The sequence below is a fragment of the Ranitomeya imitator genome, chromosome 3 (genome assembly GCF_032444005.1).
Source record: "Ranitomeya imitator isolate aRanImi1 chromosome 3, aRanImi1.pri, whole genome shotgun sequence".
In the NCBI taxonomy this organism is placed as follows: Eukaryota; Metazoa; Chordata; class Amphibia; order Anura; family Dendrobatidae; genus Ranitomeya; species Ranitomeya imitator.
This window is the reverse complement of record NC_091284.1, coordinates 176,404,727-176,427,664: the sequence shown is the minus strand read 5'-3', so window position 1 is coordinate 176,427,664 and position 22,938 is coordinate 176,404,727. Positions and strand designations below refer to the sequence as shown.

Sequence of the window (22,938 nt, the reverse complement as noted above, 5' to 3'; positions counted from 1 at the left end):
ATCCCCCACTATCCTCCTCTATCCCCCGCTATCCTACTGTGTCCCCCACTATCCTCCTCTATCCTCCTGTATCCCACTCTATCCCCCGCTATCCTCCTGTATCCCCTGCTATCCTCCTGTATCCCCCACTATCCTTCTGTATCCCCCGCTATCCTCCTGTATCCCCCACTATCCTCCTGTATCCCCCGCTATCCTCCTGTATCCACTATCCTCCTCTATCCCCCTGTATCCCCCACTATCCTACTCTATCCCCCGCTATCCTGTGTCCCCCACTATCCTCCTCTATCCCACTCTATCCTCCTGTATCCCCACTATCCTCCTCTATCCCCCGCTATCCTCCTGTATTTCCCGCTATCCTCCTGTATCCCCCACTATCCTCCTGTATCCCCCGCTATCCTCCTGTATCCCCCACTATCCTCCTCTATCCCCTACTATCCTCCTTTATCCCACTCTATCCTCCTGAATCCCCTGCTATCCTCCTGTATCCCCCACTATCCTCCTCTATTCCCCGCTATCCTCCTGTATCCCCCACTATCCTCCTGTATCCCCCTCTATCTTTTTGTATCTCCTGCTATCCCACTCTATCCTGTATACTCCGCTATCCTCCTGTATCCCCCTCTATCTTTTTGTATCTCCTGCTATCCCACTCTATCCTGTATACTCCGCTATCCCACTCTATCCTCCTGTATCCCCTGCTATCCTCCTGTATCCCACTCTATCCCCCGCTATCATCCTGTATCCCCCCTCTATTCTCCTGTATCCCCCACTATCCTCCTGTATCCCCCGCTATCCTCCTGTATCCACTATCCTCCTCTATCCCCCTGTATCCCCCACTATCCTCCTCTATCCCCCGCTATCCTGTGTCCCCCACTATCCTCCTCTATCCCACTCTATCCTCCTGTATCCCCACTATCCTCCTCTATCCCCCGCTATCCTCCTGTATTTCCCGCTATCCTCCTGTATCCCCCACTATCCTCCTGTATCCCCCGCTATCCTCCTCTATCCCCTACTATCCTCCTTTATCCCACTCTATCCTCCTGAATCCCCTGCTATCCTCCTGTATCCCCCACTATCCTCTATTCCCCGCTATCCTCCTGTATCCCCCACTATCCTCCTGTATCCCCCTCTATCTTTTTGTATCTCCTGCTATCCCACTCTATCCTGTATACTCCGCTATCCTCCTGTATCCCCCACTATCCTCCTGTATCCCCCTCTATCTTTTTGTATCTCCTGCTATCCCACTCTATCCTGTATACTCCGCTATCCCACTCTATCCTCCTGTATCCCCTGCTATCCTCCTGTATCCCACTCTATCCCCCGCTATCATCCTGTATCCCCCCTCTATTCTCCTGTATCCCCGCTATCCTCCTCTATTATTATTATTTATTTATATAGCACCATTGATTCCATGGTGCTGTACATGAGAAGGGGTTACATACAAGTTACAAATATCACATACAGTAAACAAACTAACAATGACGGACTGATACAGAGGGGCGAGGACCCTGCCCTTGCGGGCTTACATTCTACACTCTATCCCCCGCTATCCTCCTGTATCCCACTCTATCCTCCTGTATCCCCCACTATCCTCCTCTATCCTCCTGTATCCCCCACTATCCTTCTCTATCCCCCGCTATCCTGTGTCCCCCACTATCCTCCTCTATCCCACTCTATCCTCCTGTATCCCACTCTATCCCCCGCTATCCTCCTGTATCCCCTGCTATCCTCCTGTATCCCCCACTATCCTTCTGTATCCCCCGCTATCCTCCTGTATCCCCCACTATCCTCCTGTATCCCCCGCTATCCTCCTGTATCCACTATCCTCCTCTATCCCCCTGTATCCCCCACTAACCTCCTCTATCCCCCGCTATCCTCCTGTATCCCCTGCTATACTCCTGTATCCCCCACTAACCTCCTCTATTCCCCGCTATCCTCCTGTATCCCCCACTATCCTCCTGTATCCCCCTCTATCTTTTTGTATCTCCTGCTATCCCACTCTATCCTGTATACTCCGCTATCCTCCTGTATCCCCCACTATCCTCCTGTATCCCCCTCTATCTTTTTGTATCTCCTGCTATCCCACTCTATCCTGTATACTCCGCTATCCCACTCTATCCTCCTGTATCCCCTGCTATCCTCCTGTATCCCACTCTATCCCCCGCTATCATCCTGTATCCCCCCTCTATTCTCCTGTATCCCCCACTATCCTCCTGTATCCCCCGCTATCCTCCTGTATCCACTATCCTCCTCTATCCCCCTGTATCCCCCACTATCCTCCTCTATCCCCCGCTATCCTGTGTCCCCCACTATCCTCCTCTATCCCACTCTATCCTCCTGTATCCCCACTATCCTCCTCTATCCCCCGCTATCCTCCTGTATTTCCCGCTATCCTCCTGTATCCCCCACTATCCTCCTGTATCCCCCACTATCCTCCTCTATCCCCTACTATCCTCCTTTATCCCACTCTATCCTCCTGAATCCCCTGCTATCCTCCTGTATCCCCCACTATCCTCCTCTATTCCCCGCTATCCTCCTGTATCCCCCACTATCCTCCTGTATCCCCCTCTATCTTTTTGTATCTCCTGCTATCCCACTCTATCCTGTATACTCCGCTATCCTCCTGTATCCCCCACTATCCTCCTGTATCCCCCTCTATCTTTTTGTATCTCCTGCTATCCCACTCTATCCTGTATACTCCGCTATCCTCCTGTATCCCCCACTATCCTCCTGTATCCCCCTCTATCTTTTTGTATCTCCTGCTATCCCACGCTATCCTGTATACTCCGCTATCCCACTCTATCCTCCTGTATCCCCTGCTATCCTCCTGTATCCCACTCTATCCCCCGCTATCATCCTGTATCCCCCCTCTATTCTCCTGTATCCCCGCTATCCTCCTCTATTATTATTATTTATTTATATAGCACCATTGATTCCATGGTGCTGTACATGAGAAGGGGTTACATACAAGTTACAAATATCACATACAGTAAACAAACTAACAATGACGGACTGATACAGAGGGGCGAGGACCCTGCCCTTGCGGGCTTACATTCTACACTCTATCCCCCGCTATCCTCCTGTATCCCACTCTATCCTCCTGTGTCCCCCACTATCCTCCTCTATCCCCCGCTATCCTCCTGTATCCCCCACTATCCTTCTCTATCCCCCGCTATCCTGTGTCCCCCACTATCCTCCTCTATCCCACTCTATCCTCCTGTATCCCACTCTATCCCCCGCTATCCTCCTGTATCCCCTGCTATCCTCCTGTATCCCCCACTATCCTTCTGTATCCCCCGCTATCCTCCTGTATCCCCCACTATCCTCCTGTATCCCCCGCTATCCTCCTGTATCCACTATCCTCCTCTATCCCCCGCTATCCTCCTGTATCCCCCACTAACCTCCTCTATCCCCCGCTATCCTACTGTGTCCCCCACTATCCTCCTCTATCCCACTCTATCCTCCTGTATCCCCACTATCCTCCTGTATCCCCCGCTATCCTCCTGTATCCCCCGCTATCCTCCTGTATCCCCCGCTATCCTCCTGTATCCCCCACTATCCTCCTCTATCCCCTACTATCCTCCTTTATCCCACTCTATCCTCCTGAATCCCCTGCTATCCTCCTGTATCCCCCTCTATCTTTTTGTATCTCCTGCTATCCCACTCTATCCTGTATACTCCGCTATCCCACTCTATCCTCCTGTATCCCCTGCTATCCTACTGTGTCCCCCACTATCCTCCTCTATCCCCACTATCCTCCTGTATCCCCCGCTATCCTCCTGTATCCCCCACTATCCTCCTCTATCTTCTGCTATCCTCCTGTATCCCCCACTATCCTCCTCTATCCCCTGCTATCCTCCTGTATCCCCCACTATCCCCTCTATCCTCCGCTATCCACCGGTATCCCCCTCTATCCTTTTGTATCTCCCGCTATCCCAGTCTATCCTGTATACTCCGCTATCCTCCTGTATCCCCCACTATCCTCCTCTATCCCCCGCTATCCTCCTGTATCCCCCACTATCCTCCTGTATCCTCCTCTATCCTTTTGTATCTCCCGCTATCCCACTCTATCCTGTATACTCCGCTATCCTCCTGTATCCCCCACTATCCTCCTCTATCCCCCGCTATCCTCCTGTATCCCCCACTATCCTCCTGTATCCTCCTCTATCCTTTTGTATCTCCCGCTATCCCACTCTATCCTGTATACTCCGCTATCCTCCTGTATACTCCGCTATCCTACTCTATCCCCCGACCTCACTGTCTAGCAGTAGTGACATGACTAGAATGTTCAGTGAACCGTGATTAGAACAGTCTCAGAGTCTCTCGTCGTCTTTTCCCGAATCAAACATGGCGCCTTCCAGTTTCTGACGACACTTCCCAGCGTGCACTGCGTCATCGCGTTCTCCGGAAGAAATCGGCCGCCTGCTGCTGAGAACTTCCTCTTCGCGGACAGCCCGGGCCCAGGTAGGATCATGGAGCCGAGTCTCCCGTCCCTAATCGTTCGTGGATCCCAGCCATCCTGCCAGCCGTCCTCTTCTCCCCGGGCCAGCAGTGTCTGGGAGCCCGGCCGTGCACCGTGGCGGTGTATTTGCCGATTATGAGACATTCTGTTACAGTCGGTTATGACGGGGTAGTGATGGACGTGTACTGGCTGGGGCTTGTGCCTGCGAAGCTGACATTAACCCGTGGTGAGCCATCCCGGGAAATGAGCAGCTGCTGTTTTAGGAGGCCATCGGCACATGAGACCGGGTCCTTTGTGTCTGCAGTCACGGGTGGGCAGGCAGCGGCTGATAACAGAGAACACTGGCATCAGCTCTCACAGCATATGGAGAATGTCGGGTACAGGTTTCCATGTGCCTCCATAGCTGCCATCTACCCATCCTCACCCCAGCAGACACAGGGTCTTGTGCTGGCGGGCCCCGTGCCCCCCGGGGCTGTGCTGGCGGGCCCCGTGCCCCCCCGGGGCTGTGCTGGCGGGCCCCGTGCCCCCCCGGGGCTGTGCTGGCGGGCCCCGTGCCCCCCCGGGGCTGTGCTGGCGGGCCCCGTGCCCCCCCGGGGCTGTGCTGGCGGGCCCCGTGCCCCCCCGGGGCTGTGCTGGCGGGCCCCGTGCCCCCCCGGGGCTGTGCTGGCGGGCCCCGTGCCCCCCCGGGGCTGTGCTGGCGGGCCCCGTGCCCCCCCGGGGCTGTGCTGGCGGGCCCCGTGCCCCCCCGGGGCTGTGCTGGCGGGCCCCGTGCCCCCCCGGGGCTGTGCTGGCGGGCCCCGTGCCCCCCCGGGGCTGTGCTGGCGGGCCCCGTGCCCCCCCGGGGCTGTGCTGGCGGGCCCCGTGCCCCCCCGGGGCTGTGCTGGCGGGCCCCGTGCCCCCCCGGGGCTGTGCTGGCGGGCCCCGTGCCCCCCCGGGGCTGTGCTGGCGGGCCCCGTGCCCCCCCGGGGCTGTGCTGGCGGGCCCCGTGCCCCCCCGGGGCTGTGCTGGCGGGCCCCGTGCCCCCCCGGGGCTGTGCTGGCGGGCCCCGTGCCCCCCCGGGGCTGTGCTGGCGGGCCCCGTGCCCCCCCGGGGCTGTGCTGGCGGGCCCCGTGCCCCCCCGGGGCTGTGCTGGCGGGCCCCGTGCCCCCCCGGGGCTGTGCTGGCGGGCCCCGTGCCCCCCCGGGGCTGTGCTGGCGGGCCCCGTGCCCCCCCGGGGCTGTGCTGGCGGGCCCCGTGCCCCCCCGGGGCTGTGCTGGCGGGCCCCGTGCCCCCCCGGGGCTGTGCTGGCGGGCCCCGTGCCCCCCCGGGGCTGTGCTGGCGGGCCCCGTGCCCCCCCGGGGCTGTGCTGGCGGGCCCCGTGCCCCCCCGGGGCTGTGCTGGCGGGCCCCGTGCCCCCCCGGGGCTGTGCTGGCGGGCCCCGTGCCCCCCCGGGGCTGTGCTGGCGGGCCCCGTGCCCCCCCGGGGCTGTGCTGGCGGGCCCCGTGCCCCCCCGGGGCTGTGCTGGCGGGCCCCGTGCCCCCCCGGGGCTGTGCTGGCGGGCCCCGTGCCCCCCCCGGGCATATTTTTTGTCTGTCGTGGTGGGTTTTCCTACTTTTTATGGCGGACGCTTCTCTCCTGGAATAGGAATTCCACGTGCGTGCCTAACCCTTGTTTGTTGGGGAGAGAATCTGGCAGCCCCATGTAGAAGTACCGTAAGCGGGCACTATGGTGGCCTGCCTGTGCTCTGCTGTGTTTGGGCAATTCCCGGCCTTACTAGATTGTGACTTCTGCTTCTTGTTAATCTGTAATGTTTGTTTTGTTGAACAGGTCACAATGGGACGTGTAATAAGGGGACAGAGGAAAGGTGCCGGCTCTGTTTTCAAAGCTCATGTGAAGCACAGGAAAGGTGCCGCAAAGCTCAGGGCTGTCGACTTTGCTGAAAGACATGGCTACATCAAGGGTATTGTAAAAGTAAGTATTCCCTGACCGGGTGATGAAGTGGACCAGCTATGAGATGGGCTGTTGTTACTCTGCAGAGACTACAGTGGGGAATTGAATGAATGAGATTCTTGACGTTTGTGTTAGTGAATCATTGTCTATGGTATTCCGTCTGTAGTGCTGTGAATAGTAGTGTACACTGCACGAAACACTTCTAGGACCTGGTGTTCCTAGTGTACCTTCAGTCATGTTAAAGGGGATTCCAATTCACCTTACTACTGAGCTGAGGGAGGTAAGGTGGGAACATGTTGGATCAGTACCACTCCTCTATTAAGTGCTGTGTCCCCTGCCTGGATCCCTGCCATCCATAGATGGTGTCATGTTAGGTCTGCAGCTGAGGCGCAATGTGACCAGCGGCTGATGGACTGCAGTGCTCACTTGTCCCTTGGTCGGATGTTAATGCTAGGAAGCCATGCAGGAGATACAGTGATGAGCAATGCATTCTAGGGTTGGTGCCAGTCCAGGAGATGAGTTTCTATTTTTGACCCTCTATTAAGGGATTGTCCAGTAGTAGAGAAAACCTTTAATATATGGTGCAGGTGCGTTCTCATGTCTGTAGTTTTCCCTCAATTTGACACTGTGGCATGGTGCTGCTCATGGCGCTGCTGATGAGTTGGGAGCAGAGCGACCATGGGCGCTGTCTGAGGTTTCCACAAAGTCGTATAGTATGCTAAACGGGGCTACTGAAGACTAGGAGACGGGGCCTGCGTCTGTGCCACATGGACACTGGGTAGTTTGTTCTGCAACATTGGAGAAAGTAAGGACAAAGGACTCTGTAGTCCACAATTCATTATATTGAGAGGCTTATTATGTACAGTTTCCTTATATATTCCAACTGTTTAAATGTTGAGTTGTAAAGTAGCTTAGTAATACAAATAAATGTTAAAACTGGATGCCAATATTCATATTTTTGTTTTGAAGGCCATTCCAGATCTGCCATCCTACTACAGCTGTAGTACATAACTTATACTCTTGGTGTGTTTAGGTGCATACTAAAACCCTATGTGCCAAATTAACCTATACCTATGGTAGATATTTTAGTCGTATTCATCTATACCTCTGCCTATTTTAGATTTTTTTTTTACCGTTTCAATTTCTTAATTTAGTTTTCCTTTCCACTTCACTCCATTTGAAGCAGAGTAACCAATTTATTTACATATGTATTTATTTGACAAAGTTGCAATACATGAATGTAGGGGTTACATTTTTTGGAAACGGAATAACGGTTTTGAGCTCCGTTTTTTTTATTGGAATATGTTCATATTAGTACAACAACGTTATCTTCCAAGTTCCATTAAGATCTTTTTAGGGATTCAGTCTTTATGTGCCATATTCTGCCATACCTATGCCTAGAGTGTTATCACGGCTGGGAACGGAAAAACGGTTTTGAGCTCTGTTTTTTTTATTGGAATTAGTTCATATTAGTACAACAACGTTATCTTCCAAGTTTCATTAAGATCTTTTTAGGGATTCAGTCTTTATGCGCCATATTCTGCCATACCTATGCCTAGTGTGTTATCACGGTTGGAAACGGAAAAACGGTTTTGAGCTCCGTTTTTTTTATTGGAATATGTTCATATTAGTACAACAACGTTATCTTCCAAGTTCCATTAAGATCTTTTTAGGGATTCTGTCTTTATGCGCCATAATCTGCCATACCTATGCCTATGGTAGTTTTTTTCTAAAGTTGAATTTTTTTGAATCTATTTTTCCTTTCCACTTCACTCTATTTAAAAATAAATTATCGGAGGTTAAACTTTAATTGCGTTTTCAACAAGGCAAACCCATACATTTCTATATAGTAACTTTAAATTTGAAATAAACACTGAATCCCTAAGGCTAGGGTCACATTGCGTTAGTGCAACCCGTTTAACGCTAGCGGGTTGCGCTAACGCAATGTTTTTACTGTGGCCGCGTCGCGGTAACGTCCCCGCTCTCGCAGATCCCCGATCTGCGAGAGCGGGGAACGGACCGCGGGCGCGCCTCGGACGCTGCAAGCAGCGTCCGCGGCGCGCCAGGAAACACCGGCGCGTCGCTAGCGCGTGCCGAACATGGCACGCGCTAGTGCTGCGCGTTCCCATTGCCGTGAATGGGAGCGCTAACGGACGCGTTGCACAGCGTTAATTTCGCTGTGCAACGCTGTTCGTTAAGCGCGTTCCCATAACGCAATGGGAACCCAGCCTAAGAAGATCTTGATGAAACTTTGAAAATAAGTTTGTCATTAATATGAACTTTTTCCAGCAAGAAAAACAGAGCTTAAAAATGTAATTGTTTTCAACAATGTTAATTCATACATTCCTATAAAATAACTTTACATTTCAAATAAACAGTGAATCCCTAAGTATATCTTTATCGAAAAATTTTGCCTTAGGCCGGCCTCACACTAGCGTGTTTTACGGACGTATGAGAGGTGCAGAAAATACGGATTGCATACGGTACAATGCTTCTCTATGCCCCAGCTCCTATCAGCCGTATTTTACTGATCCGTATTATACGGTCTTCTACGGCCGTAGAAAATCAGAGCATGCTGCGCTTGTCACCGTATTGCGCAAAAACTACATCAATGAAAGTCTATGGGGGCCAGAAAAATACGGATTACACACGGACCAGCAGTGTGACTTGCGAGAAATACGCAGCGGTGTTCTATCGAAAAGCCGGAAATTCAGCGCGGTGTACAGTAAAATCACACTGACAGCTTACAATAGAATAGCTAAAATAAATGTCTACACATAGAATAGGTGTGTGTGTGTGTATATATATATATATATATATATATATATATATATATATATATATATATATATATATATATATATATATATATATATGTATATATATATATGTATATGTATATATATATATATATATATATATATACATACATATACACACACACACACACACACACACACACACACACACACACACACACACACACACACGATGGTGGCCCGATTCTAACGCATCGGGTATTCTAGAATATGCATGTCCACGTAGTATATTGCCCAGCCCACGTAGTATATTGCCCAGCCCACGTAGTATATTGCCCAGCCACGTAGTATATTGCCCAGCCAGGTTTGTCACATTTTAAAAAATAAATATATACTCACCTTTCTGAGGGCCCCTTGGAGTCCACGGCAGCTTCCGGTCGCACGGTTGGTATGAGCGCAGGGCCTGTGATGACGTTGCGGTCACGTGACTGTGACGTCATGGCAGGACTTTCTAGCGCAGGCGCGCAGGGCCTGTGATGATGTCGCAGTCACATGACCATGACGTCATAGCAGGTCCTTCTCCCATACCATCTTTGCCACCGGAACCTGCAACGGAAGAAGGCGGCCGACGCGAGCGACTACGGAGGGTGAGTATAGCAGTTTTTTTTTATTATTATTATTTTTTACATTACATGTTTTACTATTGATGCCGCATAGGCAGCGTCAATAGTAAAAAGTTGGGGACTCATTGGCTTAATAGTGGCGGTAACTGAGTGCGTTACCCGCAGCATAACGCGGTCCGTTACCGCCAGCATTAACCCTGTGTTAGCGGTGACCGGAGGGGAGTATGCGGGCGTCAGGCACTGACTGCGGGGAGTAAGGAGCGGCCGTTTTCTCCTGGACTGTGCCCGTCGCTGATTGGCTGTGGCAGCCATGACAGGCAGCTGGCGAGACCAATCAGCAAATGGATAACCGTGACAGAAGGACAGACAGACGGAAGTGACCCTTAGACAATTATATATATATGTCAGTCAGACACATATATGTATATATATTATTATTTCATACAGCACTAGATAGCTTTAAAGCCGGTAATTCAATTGCCGGCTTTTCATTTCTCCTTCCCAAACCCGACATGATATGAGACATGGTTTACATACAGTAAACCATGTCATATCCCTTTTCTTTTAGCATATTCCACACTACTAATGTTAGTAGTGTGTATGTGCAAAATTTGGGCGCTCTAGCTATTAAATTAAAGGGTTAAATCGCGGAAAAAATTGGCGTGGGCTCCCGCGCAATTTTCTCTGCCAGAATGGTAAAGCCAGTGACTGAGGGCAGATATTAATAGCCTGGAGAGGGTCCATGGTTATTGGCCCCCCGTGGCTAAAAACATCTGCCCCCAGCCACCCCAGAAAAGGCACATCTGGAAGATGGTATGGGTCATGTGACCGCAACGTCATCACAGGTCCTGCGCTCATACCAACCCTGGGACCCGGAAGCTGCCGTGGACTACAAGGGGCCCTCAGAAAGGTGAGTATATATTTATTTTTTAAAATGTGACAAACCTGGCTGGGCAATATACTACGTGACTGGGCAATATACTACGTGGCTGGGCAATATAGTACGTGGCTGGGCAATATAGTACGTGGCTGGGCAATATAGTACGTGGCTGGGCAATATAGTACGTGGCTGGGCAATATAGTACGTGGCTGGGCAATATAGTACGTGGCTGGGCAATATAGTACGTGGCTGGGCAATATAGTACGTGGCTGGGCAATATAGTACGTGGCTGGGCAATATAGTACGTGGCTGGGCAATATAGTACGTGGGCTGGGCAATATACTTCGTGGGCTGGCGAATATAGTACGTTTCTAGGCAGTATTCTACGTGGACATGCATATTCTAGAATACCCGATGTGTTAGAATCGGGCCACCATCTAGTGTGTGTGTATGTATGTTATATATATATATATATCTCTATCCATATATATATATATATATATATATATATATATATATATATATATATATATATATATATATATATATATATATATATATATATCCCTATACTATGTGTAGACATTTATTTTACCTATTCTATTCTAACCTGTCAGTGATTTTACTGTACACTGCACTTAATTTCCGGCTTTTCGATAGAACACCGCTGCGTATTTCTCGCAAGTCACACTGCTGGTTCGTGTGTAATCCGTATTTTTCTGGCCCCCATAGCGGCCCTGCGCTTAGTATCCCGATATTTACCCTGGTTACAAGTAAACACATCGCTGGATCGGCGTCACACACGCTGATCCAGCGATGACAGCGGGTGATCAGCGACCAAAAAAAGGTCCTGATCATTCCCCAGCGACCAACGATCTCCCAGCAGGGGCCTGATCGTTGGTCGCTGTCACACAATAATGAGATCGTTAGCGGGATCGTTGCTACGTCACAAAAAGCGTGACGTTGCAACGATATCCTTAACGATATCGTAATGTGTGAAGGTACCTTAAGGCAAAATTTTTCGATAAAGATATACTTAGGGATTCACTGTTTATTTGAAATGTAAAGTTATTATATAGGAATGTATGAATTAACATTGTTGAAAACAGAATTACATTTTTAAGCTCTGTTTTTCTTGCTGGAAAAAGTTCATATTAATGACAAACTTATTTTCAAAGTTTCATCAAGATCTTCTTAGGGATTCAGTGTTTATTTCAAATGTAAAGTTACTATATAGAAATGTATGGGTTTGCCTTGTTGAAAACGCAATTAAAGTTTAACCTCCACTAATTTATTTTTAAATAGAGTGAAGTGGAAAGGAAAAATACATTAAAAAAATTCAACTTTAGAAAAAAAACTACCATAGGCATAGGTATGGCAGATTATGGCGCATAAAGACTGAATCCCAAAAAATATCTTAATGAAACTTGGAAGATAACGTTGTTGTACTAATATGAACTAATTCCAAAAAAAAAAACGGAGCTCAAAACCGTTATTCCGTTTCCAACCATGATAACACACTAGGCATAGGTATGGAATAATATGGCGCATAAAGACTGAATCCCTAAAAAGATCTTAATGAAACTTGGAAGATAACGTTGTTGTACTAATATGAACATATTCCAATAAAAAAACGGAGCTCTAAACCGTTTTTCCGTTTCCAACCATGATACCACACTAGGCATAGGTATGGCAGATTATGGCGCATAAAGACTGAATCCCTAAAAAGATCCTAATGAAACTTGGAAGATAACGTTGTTGTACTAATATGAACATATTCCAATAAAAAAAACGGAGCTCAAAACCGTTTTTCTGTTTCCAACCGTGATAACACACTAGGCATAGGTATGGAAGATTATGGCGCATAAAGACTGAATCCCTAAAATGATCTTAATGAAACTGGGAAAGTAACTTTCTGTCACTAATGTGAACTTTTTCCAATAAAAAAAACGGAGCTTGAAACAGTTATTCGTAATTCTTACCAAAGTGATGATGGGAGAGCCTGATGTTGCAGCTTGACTTCAGTAAGGTACAGTCACATTCAGCAACGCTGCAGCGATATAGACAACGATCCGACCTAAACTAGATCGCTGCAGCGTCGCTGTAGAGACGTCAAACACTGTAACAGCAGAACGATGCAGGAGCGATCCAGTGACGTAACGGCGACTCGCTTATTGTTCTCGCTCCATGTAAAATGTTGCTGGCGTCGTTGCTTTTGCTGTCAAACATGACGATACACGCCGATCTAGCGACCAAATAAAGTTCTGGACTTTCAGCGACGACCAGCGATGGCACAGCGGGATCCAGATCGCTGCTGCGTGTCAAACACAACGAGATCGCAATCCAGGACGCTGCAACGTCACAGATCGTTGTCGTTCTCGTTGCAAAGTTGCTGAGTGTGACGGTACCTTAAGATATGCCCCAGCTAGCATGTCCACTTACTCTGCATTCTGTGGTTGCTAGGGTCCTGGATGTGAGAGGAGGGTTTATAAATTCTCAAGGTAGACAGTATTAGGCTAGGTTCTCATTGCGTTAGCGCAATCCCCTAGCGCTTAGCGCTAAACGGATTGCCCTAACGCAATGTCTTTTTAGGAGTCGCGTTAAACGTCCCCGCTAGTGCAGATCCCCGATCTGCGAGAGCGGGGAATGGACCTTGGGCGTGCCTCGGACGCTGCAAGCAGCGTCCGAGGCGCGCCACAAAAGAACGGCACATCGCTAGCGCGTGCCGAAAATGGCACGCACTAGCAATGCGCTTTAACATTGCTGACAATGGGAGCGCTAACTGACACGTTGCACGGCGTTAAATTCGCCGTGCAACGCTGTCTGTTAGCGCTAACCCGAAAACGAAATGAGAACCTAGCCTTAATATTATCTCACTCAAAACATCCCCCTCCCTCTCTCAGTTCAGGTACATAGAGAAGGGAGTTGTAAGGCTATGTGCACACGTTCAGTATTTTTCGTTTTTTTTTTGCTATAAAATGCGATAAAAACGTGAAAAAAATGCTTACATATGGTTCCCAATCATTTCAATGTAATCCGCAAAACTTGTGCAAATGTTGCGATTTTTTTTTTCCGCGAAAAAAACGAATCGCGGAAAAAAGCAACATGTTCATTAATTCTGCGGAATCGCTGATTTCCCGCACACTGTAAAATCTACCATAGGTATAGACAAATATGACTAAAAAAATCTACTATAGGCATAGACAAATATGACACATAGGGTTTTAGTATTTTCCGTGTGTTTATCAACACCACATGCGTTCTGTCAGGGTATATTGAGGACAGGGGCTTTCCTTTTGGCATTTCATACAGTTACACCAAAGTTTTTGCGTTTTACAACATGTGAAAGCGCCTGTTTGTGGTGCTTGGGTTCACAGCTCGTGTGCAGCTCTTTTGTTCTCGATGTCTTTTAGTTCCTGCTTATTGGTTCTGACCATAATACCAAAGATTACAGACTTTTTTATGGAAATCTTTCTTGGTCTTTGAGGTTGGTCCCTTCTTAGAATATGGCAAGTATATAAAGGAATTGAAAAGAAAAAAAAAATCGGATCTAAATTAGGGGGGTTGTTTTTTTTCCAGAGATGAGATGTTGGAGAGTTTTTGCTGTATTAATAGGTCCTGGCTCCATTGACCATCAACAATACAAGACTGTTGCTAACCAAAATCTTCCTGGCATATTAGACACGACTACCTGAAATTCCTGCTGCTTTGGTTTGAGAGTAATAGGTTTATTTGGTTGTTTTAGGACATTATCCATGATCCTGGCCGTGGTGCTCCTCTTGCCAAGGTCGCCTTCCGAGACCCCTACAGATTTAAGAAGAGGACTGAACTGTTCATTGCAGCTGAGGGAATCCACACTGGTCAATTTGTCTACTGCGGAAAGAAAGGTATGCTGACTGATTAAAATGTGAGCGCCATTAAGGATTAAACAGATATTTTCAGAAGTTTAGTGTTGCAGTTTCTGGATCTTCACACTGATCCTCTCTTATTTGTATGTGTCTACCAATTGTGATTACATAATATGTCTATATAGTACCAGTCAAAAGCTTAAACATACCTGTTTATGCAGTGATGTTCTTAGTAGAATGTGCGCAGTGTAGATTCAGACAAAAGACAGCAAAAGGTCACAAAGGAACACAACCAGACTGTGTTGAACCTTAGATTTTTCAAAGTACCCCCTCTCTTTATTATGGTTGAATTGCTGCAAAGAAGAAACCTGTTTGGGCCAAGAAACACAAGGACTGGTCATTAGTCAGTGGAAACTGTATTGTAATTTGATCAATGAGACTTTGAGATATTGGTTACCAACTGCTAAGGAGCAGAAAAGGTGAGGGGATGGTATGTGTGGTGCCCACTGAGAAGCATGGAGGAGGGGCATGTGTGATGCTGTGTGGGTGCTTTATTGGTGACTTATTCCAAGATCAAGACACACTTAACCAGCGTGGTTACCACATCTTTCTGCACAGACATGCCATCCCATCTAGTTTGCACTTAGTGGGAACATCATTTGTGTTGTACCAGGAAATTACTCGAAAAACATCTGCAGACTGTTATAGCTATGTGTTAAGAAGAGGAATGGAGTTGGCCTCTACGATCACCTGATAACACAATTGAGATGGTCGGGATGAGTTAAATCTCAGCGTGAGTGAAGCCAGGACAACCAACAGGTGCTCAGGACACCTAAAAACTCCTGTTGGAAAGCCACTTCAGGTGACTGTCTGATGAAGATGCTTGGTAGAATGCCAATGGTCTGTAAAGCTGTCATCTGGGTACCAGGGTGGTTTGTCTAAGGTTCAACACATTCTTTCATGGTTTTGCTGCCTTCAGTCTGAATTTACAATGTACCCATTATAAGGACACGGAACAGGTGTGTCCAAACTTTTGACCAGTACTGTACATCTACTGTGCTCCACTTCAGGTAAAAAATACTGCAAATATCAATAACCACACTCGGCTAGAACGTAAAAATACATATGCTTGACGTTATTGTAAAATACTCACACTTCATGCAGTATCCTTGTCTAGTGTGTAGCACAACTGTACTGTTAGGGGGAAAGGTGTCTGCTTGAAAGCTAGCATACGAACTAATATCATAATTCTGCTTTCAGCTCAGCTTAACATCGGCAATGTCCTCCCAGTTGGCACAATGCCTGAAGGAACCATTGTGTGTTGTGTAGAGGAGAAACCAGGCGATCGTGGCAAACTGGCCCGTGCATCTGGCAACTATGCTACAGTCATCTCCCACAATCCTGAAACAAAGAAGACCAGAGTGAAGCTGCCTTCTGGCTCTAAGAAGGTCATCGCTTCTGCAAACAGAGCCATTGTTGGTGGGTGTTAATGTTCAGTTATAACCTCCAGGTTCTATTTCCTCTTACAGGATTGCCTGATGGTGTCACAATTCCATGTATTAGTTGGTGCTCACATAATCATGCGTATGTGCCACCTAGACTTATCTGGCTTATTAATTTTTTTTCTGTTTTTTTTTTTTTTTTGAGCCAAGCGGAAGTCTAGTTGGTACATTACTGCATGTTTGCAAACCGGTCACAAGACCACCTACTAGCACAAGAGAAAGTTGAGAGAGTGCACCACGTGCAGTCACTGTGTGAATGTGACTTTTGTCCCTAGGCTAGAAATCCCTTTTAGTGAAAGTTGTATATTGTATTCTTAAGCATAAATTAAAAAGACAACTTCTACTTTAACCAACCTCTTTGAAATGCAGGCGTTGTTGCTGGAGGTGGACGTATTGACAAACCTATTCTGAAGGCAGGTCGTGCCTACCACAAGTACAAGGCCAAGAGAAACTGCTGGCCACGTGTCCGTGGTGTGGCTATGAACGTAAGTTTTTGTATAGTGGTTTTTTGCGTGCTTGTTTTGGTGTAGCGAGCATAATGGCAGGGGGCAGACCTTGGATCTGCAGACAGTCTACAACCCTGACATGTATATTTGTAACTAGTTGTTGTTCTCTCCTTTTCTGCAGCCTGTAGAACATCCCTTCGGTGGTGGTAACCATCAGCACATTGGTAAGCCTTCAACAATCAGGAGAGATGCTCCAGCTGGTCGCAAAGTTGGTCTTATTGCTGCTCGTCGTACTGGTCGTCTGCGTGGTACAAAGACAGTGCAAGAAAAGGAGAACTAATAACTCGTGTGTAATTTACATAATAAACTGTTTAAAAAATGCTCTGTCTTATGGTGTCTGTATACAAAGCCTTGTTTGTCAATACACTAGAATGGCTGAAAGTTCTGTAAAGGAATCAACAAGAGCCTATGGAGTTACTTGATATTAAAGGAAATCTATCAGAAGTTTTTTGCTACGCCATCTGAGAGGCGCATGATGTGAGGGCATAGATCCTGATTACAGCAATTTGTCACTGGGCTGCTAGCTGCAGTTTTGAAACAACTGTTATCTGTTGCAGGACTGCCCAAACCAGTCATTAACAGCTTTGTCTATACTGTGCATAGGCAGAAAGCGGTCAATCAATGGTGGGACGGGTCCTACAGAGCTCATGAATATGGAGGACTACATAGCGGGAGGTTTACTAGTCCTGTAGTGATAAGATCATTGTTGTATTGTAAAATCTTTGAAATCAGTTTCTCTGCCGTTCTTAAGGGAAATCTGTCACCAGGTTTTTTTTGTTTTTTTTTTAAATTTTATAATGTTGATTTCATCTCCATCTAAACTACTGCATTCTTCCAGCTGTACTAAATTGTCTATCAGAAATTGAAAGCTTCTTTATATTCCCATCCATGTAACCCGTAGGTTGAACAGGACTAAAATTCTGTTTATAGCAATTGAATTAATGGGAAACTTTATTACTAAAAATGTTCCTGTGTTTGTATATAGCTGCTCAATACTTGTTTGGTTGCCCCCTGTCATGTTAAAGGCAACCTGTCACCCCTAAAATCGAGGGTGAGCTAAGCCCCCCCCCCCGATGTATCCTAAAAAGATAAGAAAAAGGTTAGATTATACTCGCCCAGGGGTGGGTCCGGTCCAATGGGTGTCGCGGTCCAGTCCGGGGCCTCCTATCTTCATACGATGTCGTCTTCTGGTCTTCAAGCTCCGGCGCAGGCGTACTTTGGCTGCCCTGCGCACTGCAGTACTTTGCTCTGCCCTCAACAGGGCAGACAAAGTAAGCCTGCGCCGGAGCTTGAAGACCAGAAGAGGACATCGTATGAAGATGGGAGGCCCCGGACCGTGACACCCATCGGACCGCCCACCCAGGTGAGTATAATCTAACCTCCTTTTCTCATCTTTCAGGATACATCAGGTGCTTATCTACAGCATTACAGAATGCTGTAAATAAGCCCCTGATGCTGGTGGGCTTAGCTCACTCTCGATTTTGGGGTTGACAGGTTCCCTTTAACAGCTATGTAATGTGTCCCAGATGCTTAGTTAGATCACCTGCATTCTTTTACATATGTGGGGTGGGTTCTGAAAGAGGAACTCTAGGGGGCGCCCTAACATGTATGTAACAGCAATATCTACAGCCACATGTACATATAATGGCGATTGGTTGTCCCACAATATTTATATGTTATATTTGTTGTAATATTACTGCTGCAAAACAGATCAGTGTGCAGTTGAACTATATTGAAACCAATATGTTTTTAACCTTGGTTAGGTGAAACTCAAACTGCCCCTATATAAACCTGTATCCAGCATTAGGTCAAAAATATTTCTTCTAGTGTTCACTCACAATATTCTTGGGATGGAGATGAGGTAGATTTCTCTATTTTATCAGCACACAGTTCTCAATGCCAACCTACCACATCTGTAGCTGGGCCAACTGCACTTTATTCCTTTGTGACCAACACATTTCTTCCCTATCCAAATTGTATGCATTTGTCCATTTCTGAAGTGCCCCAACCCTATCATAAGCTATACTAAAGATGTGTTTTTCAGGCAAAATATGTATGTACTCAGCTCTGTGCTGGCTGACTGAGTATGAATTAATGTGAAGGTAGAGCTCCTTGTGTTTGTGCTCCGGTCCACCCCAACATGCACTTTGTATTTAATCAGAGAAGCCACATTCCACTCTCTGGACATTAGCGCAGATGCATCTGTGGAAAGTCATCTGTGCGAATGTCTAAAGGTATCGTCACACTCAGCAACTTTGCAACGAGAACAACAACGATCCATGACGTTGCAGCGTCCTGGATAGCGATCTCGTTGTCTTTGACACGCAGCAGCGATCAGGATCCCGCTGTGCCATCGCTGGTCGGAGCTAGAATTCCAGAACTTTATTTCGTCGCCAGGTCGGCGTGTATCGTCATGTTTGACGCCAGCAACGAGCATAGGGCCCCTAGATGTGTGTCGGATCGGTACACTCCGGCTGTTTGACATGGAGCTAACAACCAGCGAGAACGAGAAGTGAGTCGCCGTTACGTCACTGGATCGCTCCTGCATCGTTCTGTAGTTGCTGTGTTTGACGTCTCTACAGCGACCTAAACAGCAATCCTCCAGCGATCTAATTTAGGTCGGCTCGTTGTCTATATCGCAGCGTTGCTGAGTGTGACGGTACCTTTAGGCTAGTTTCCCACTAGCGTTTTGAGGAGCTGTGGAGGGCTGCCAACTTCCTCCGTGAAGCCTCGGCCGCACCTCCGCCGATAGCTCTGCATGCGGCCTGCATACCTATCTTTAACATTAGGTACGCAGGTCATGCCACTGTATGTGGATGCTTCCGCATGTGTTGTTTTGACGATGCGGAGGAAAAAAAATTGCTACAAGCTGCATTCTACGCTGGTCGCCACATCGTCAAAACGACGCATGCGGAAGCATCTGCATACAGCATCACGACCTGCGTACCTAATGTTAAAGATAGGTACGCAGGCCGTAGGCGGAGGTGTGGCTGAGGGTGGGGCTTCATGGAGGAAGTCTGCAGCCGTCCGCAACGCTAATGTGAAACCGGCCTAAGGCTATGTGCGCACGTTGCGGATTTTGCTGCAGATCTGCAGCGGATTGGTTGCTGCAGATTCGAAGCAGTTTTCCATGTGTTTACAGTACCATGTAAACCTCTGGAAAATAAAGTCCGCAGTGCACATGCTGCGGAAACGTAGTGGTGTTTAATCCACAGCATGTCAATTCTTTGTGCAGATTACGCAGCGGTTTACACCTGCTCCATAATAGGAATCTGCAAAAAAATCACGGGAAATCCACAGTGCGGTTTACCTGCGGATTTACCAAAATCAGTCTGGAAAATCTGCAACGTGTGCACATGGCCTAAATGCGCAAGGATGGCTATATTCTGATTGGATAACAGCCAATGCGCACTCCCCAGAAAAAAACTGCCTTATGGGAATATACGCAGCCTGATGGCTCAGTGGCTAGCACTAGTGATGAGTGAGTGTGCTTTGATGCTGTTTTTCAGCCACTAAACATGTGGGAAATGCTTGCCAAGTACGATAATGGTGTAGGCATGTTGGCTACTGGCATTACAGTGATTGGCCACATTATGTCTAAGATCCGGTCACGAGATGCTCGCTACACTGTACCCTGGAGACAGAGTAGGGAGAGTTACAGAAGGGAAAGTTAGCAATACAGGCCTAGTTAGTTTATATTGTATTTCAGGCCTTGCTGCAGAAACCTAAAACCAAACAATCATTACCAGGGCTCCATCTATTCAGTACCGCTGTTAGTGGTATTAGTTTAGGGATAGCTGCTGGAGAGGGTTAGTAATGCATTACAGGCCTTGCTGCAGAAACCAAAACTCCTCATCAGGGCTACATCCTATTCTAGTCCTGATTAATTCCGCTCTTAGCTGCATAAATAATTTAATATGCAGAAGTGGATGTGCTGCTGATGGTGCACGATGAGGCTGTGGGAGCGCAACAAACACGCTCATCCATAAGACCTAGCTTCCTGTCCCACTTTGCAGGGGAGCGTGGGGCACATGTCTTCCACATGGTAAAGTCTCACTAGTAGTGTTGAGCATTCCGATACCGCAAGTATCGGGTATCGGCCGATATTTGCGGTATCGGAATTCCGATACCGAATTCTGATACTTCCCGCGTATCGGATACCGGAATCGGAAGTTCCCAGAATTCAAACTGCACGCAGCAACCAATGAGGAATGATTGGAAGTGTGGGCACATCCTGTTTAGCATGGTGGGCATGTAAGTACTGGCAAGGCTGTGATTGGCTGCTGAAATGATGTCACTCTGCACTATAAAAAACGCTGCCGCCATTTTGCGCTCACTCTGCTGTGATTTCAGTTAGGGACAGGATGCTGTGTTCTAACTGAGGGCCAGTTGAGCTAGCTAATTGCTTTATTTTCCTTTCCAAAGGCTAATTTAGCAAAACGCTGTGTGTTCTTCACTGTTCACCTTGCTCTTGCCTTGCAGCGCTGTTTTAACAGCGTTCTGCAAGGTCTGTGTGTGTGTGTGTGTGTGTGTGTGTGTGTGTGTGTGTGTGTGTGTGTGCAGCTCACTCTGTAGTCTGTGTGCAGCCATATACCCGGTTGTATTCAGCTCAGGGGGGGTTCACACTGCCTCACACAGTTGTCCTTTTTTGCTCATAGGCTACGTTCACATTAGCGTTACGCTAATGTGCGTCGCTGTTGCGTCGGCGACGCAGCGGCGACGCGCCCCTATGTTTAACATAGGGGACGCGTGCGTTGTTTTGGTGGCGTTTTTCGCCACGTGCGTCGTTTCCGACGCTAGCGTCGGACGCAAGAAAACGCTACATGTAGCATTTTCTGTGTGTCCGATTTTCGTCAAAAACGACGCACGCGTCGCAAAACGTGCGTTTTTCCGTGCGTCGCCGACGCAACGGCGACGCGACGCTAATGTGAACGTAGACATAGTGCAGCCTGCTGCACATTTTTTCTCAAATTTCCTATTAGTGTTTTTCCACCCGTCTCCAGCTAAATTGTGGAAAAACACTACATAGGATAACCTAGAGGGGGGTTTTTGGGCCTTGCAGCGCCGTTTACGGCTGTCTGCACGGTCTCCGTGTGAGCCCAGCTCGCCCTGTAGTCTGTGTGCAGCCATAGCCGGTTGGATTCAGCTCAGGGTTCGTTACTGGCTCATACCTTGAGAAAAATTTTCCTTTTTTTCAAATAGTGCAGCCTGTTTAAAAATTTTAAAAAAAATTCCCTATTAGTGTTTTTCCACCCGTCTCCAGCTAAATAGTGGAAAAACACTACATAGGATAACCTAGAGGGGGTTTATTGGGCCTTGCAGCGCCGTTTACGGCTGTCTGCACGGTCTCTATGTGAGCGCAGCTCGCCCTGTAGTCTGTGTGCAGCTCTAGCCGGTTGGATTCAGCTCAGGGTGCGTTACTGCCTCATACCTTGAAAAACAATTTCCTTTTTTTTCAAATAGTGCAGCCTGTTTAAAATTTAAAAAAAAAAAATCCTATTAGTGTCTTTCCACCCGTCTCCAGCTAAATAGTGGAAAAATACTACATAGGATAACCTAGAGGAGGGTTTTTTGGCCTTGCAGCGCCGTTTACGGCTGTCTGCACGGTCTCCGTGTGCTTTAAACTAGCTCTGTAGCCCGATCTGCACACAAAAAAAAGTAAAGTTCACCAAACACAACTTAACACTTGTGTAGGCCACATTTGAAAAATAATAAAGTTTAGTCCACACTTTACAACATTAGTGTTTCTTACACCTGTTAGGAGGAGCATTTCAGGAATAAGCACGCTAAGGCCTTAGTACTTTTCTGCTTATCTTTATCTGTCAACCAAGATGAAGAGGGCAGGGAGTAAGGCGCGAGGAGCAGGGAGAGGACGTGGTGATTCTGTGCCTGCTGCGGGCGCCGGTGACTCGTCGTCACTCAGTTTCAGCAGGGAACAGTCCTTCATGCGCAGCTTTGTCGGAGAGCGCCGTGCACCGCTGCTGCGTGAAGACCAAATTGAAGCCGTTGTCGGGTGGATGGCAGCTAACGCCTCGGCATCGACTTCAGTTAGTGCCACATCCTCTCAGGCACAGAGCACTGGAAAGCAGCCATCTGTCTCTTCACCACCTGCCAAATTGGCCAGGCAGTCAGAGAGCCCAGGACAGGAGCCGTTTCTACTTCTGTTCTCTGAATCTCTTGGCTTGGTAACGGGGCCAGCCAAGCAGCATTGGAGAAATGGAAGAAGAGGCAGTGTGCAGTGATGCCCAACAGCTTTTTCTCTCTGACTCTGAAGAGGCAGGTGGGCCAGTGCCTCCGGTGACCACAGCGCAGTACGCATCTGATGATGAAACTCAGGTGCCGCTTTCTGATGCGTACTGTGCTGCCGAGACTACCCAGGAGGAGCAGTTGGTGGCAGAGGGTAGTGGAGATGATGAGGTCCTTGACCCATCG

At 48.1% G+C, this 22,938-nt stretch overlaps 1 protein-coding gene across 1 annotated transcript; it reads left to right on the top strand.

Moving 5' to 3' along the window:
* Positions 1–4,399: 4,399 nt before the first annotated feature.
* RPL8 (ribosomal protein L8) lies at positions 4,400–16,827 on the top strand. Its single transcript, XM_069761636.1, has 6 exons — positions 4,400–4,461; positions 6,266–6,409; positions 14,396–14,537; positions 15,759–15,977; positions 16,370–16,485; positions 16,628–16,827. The coding sequence occupies exons 2-6, from the start codon at positions 6,272–6,274 to the stop codon at positions 16,784–16,786; spliced, it is 774 nt and encodes a 257-aa protein (XP_069617737.1). The 5' UTR covers positions 4,400–4,461; positions 6,266–6,271; the 3' UTR covers positions 16,787–16,827.
* The last annotated feature ends 6,111 nt before the right edge of the window (positions 16,828–22,938 follow it).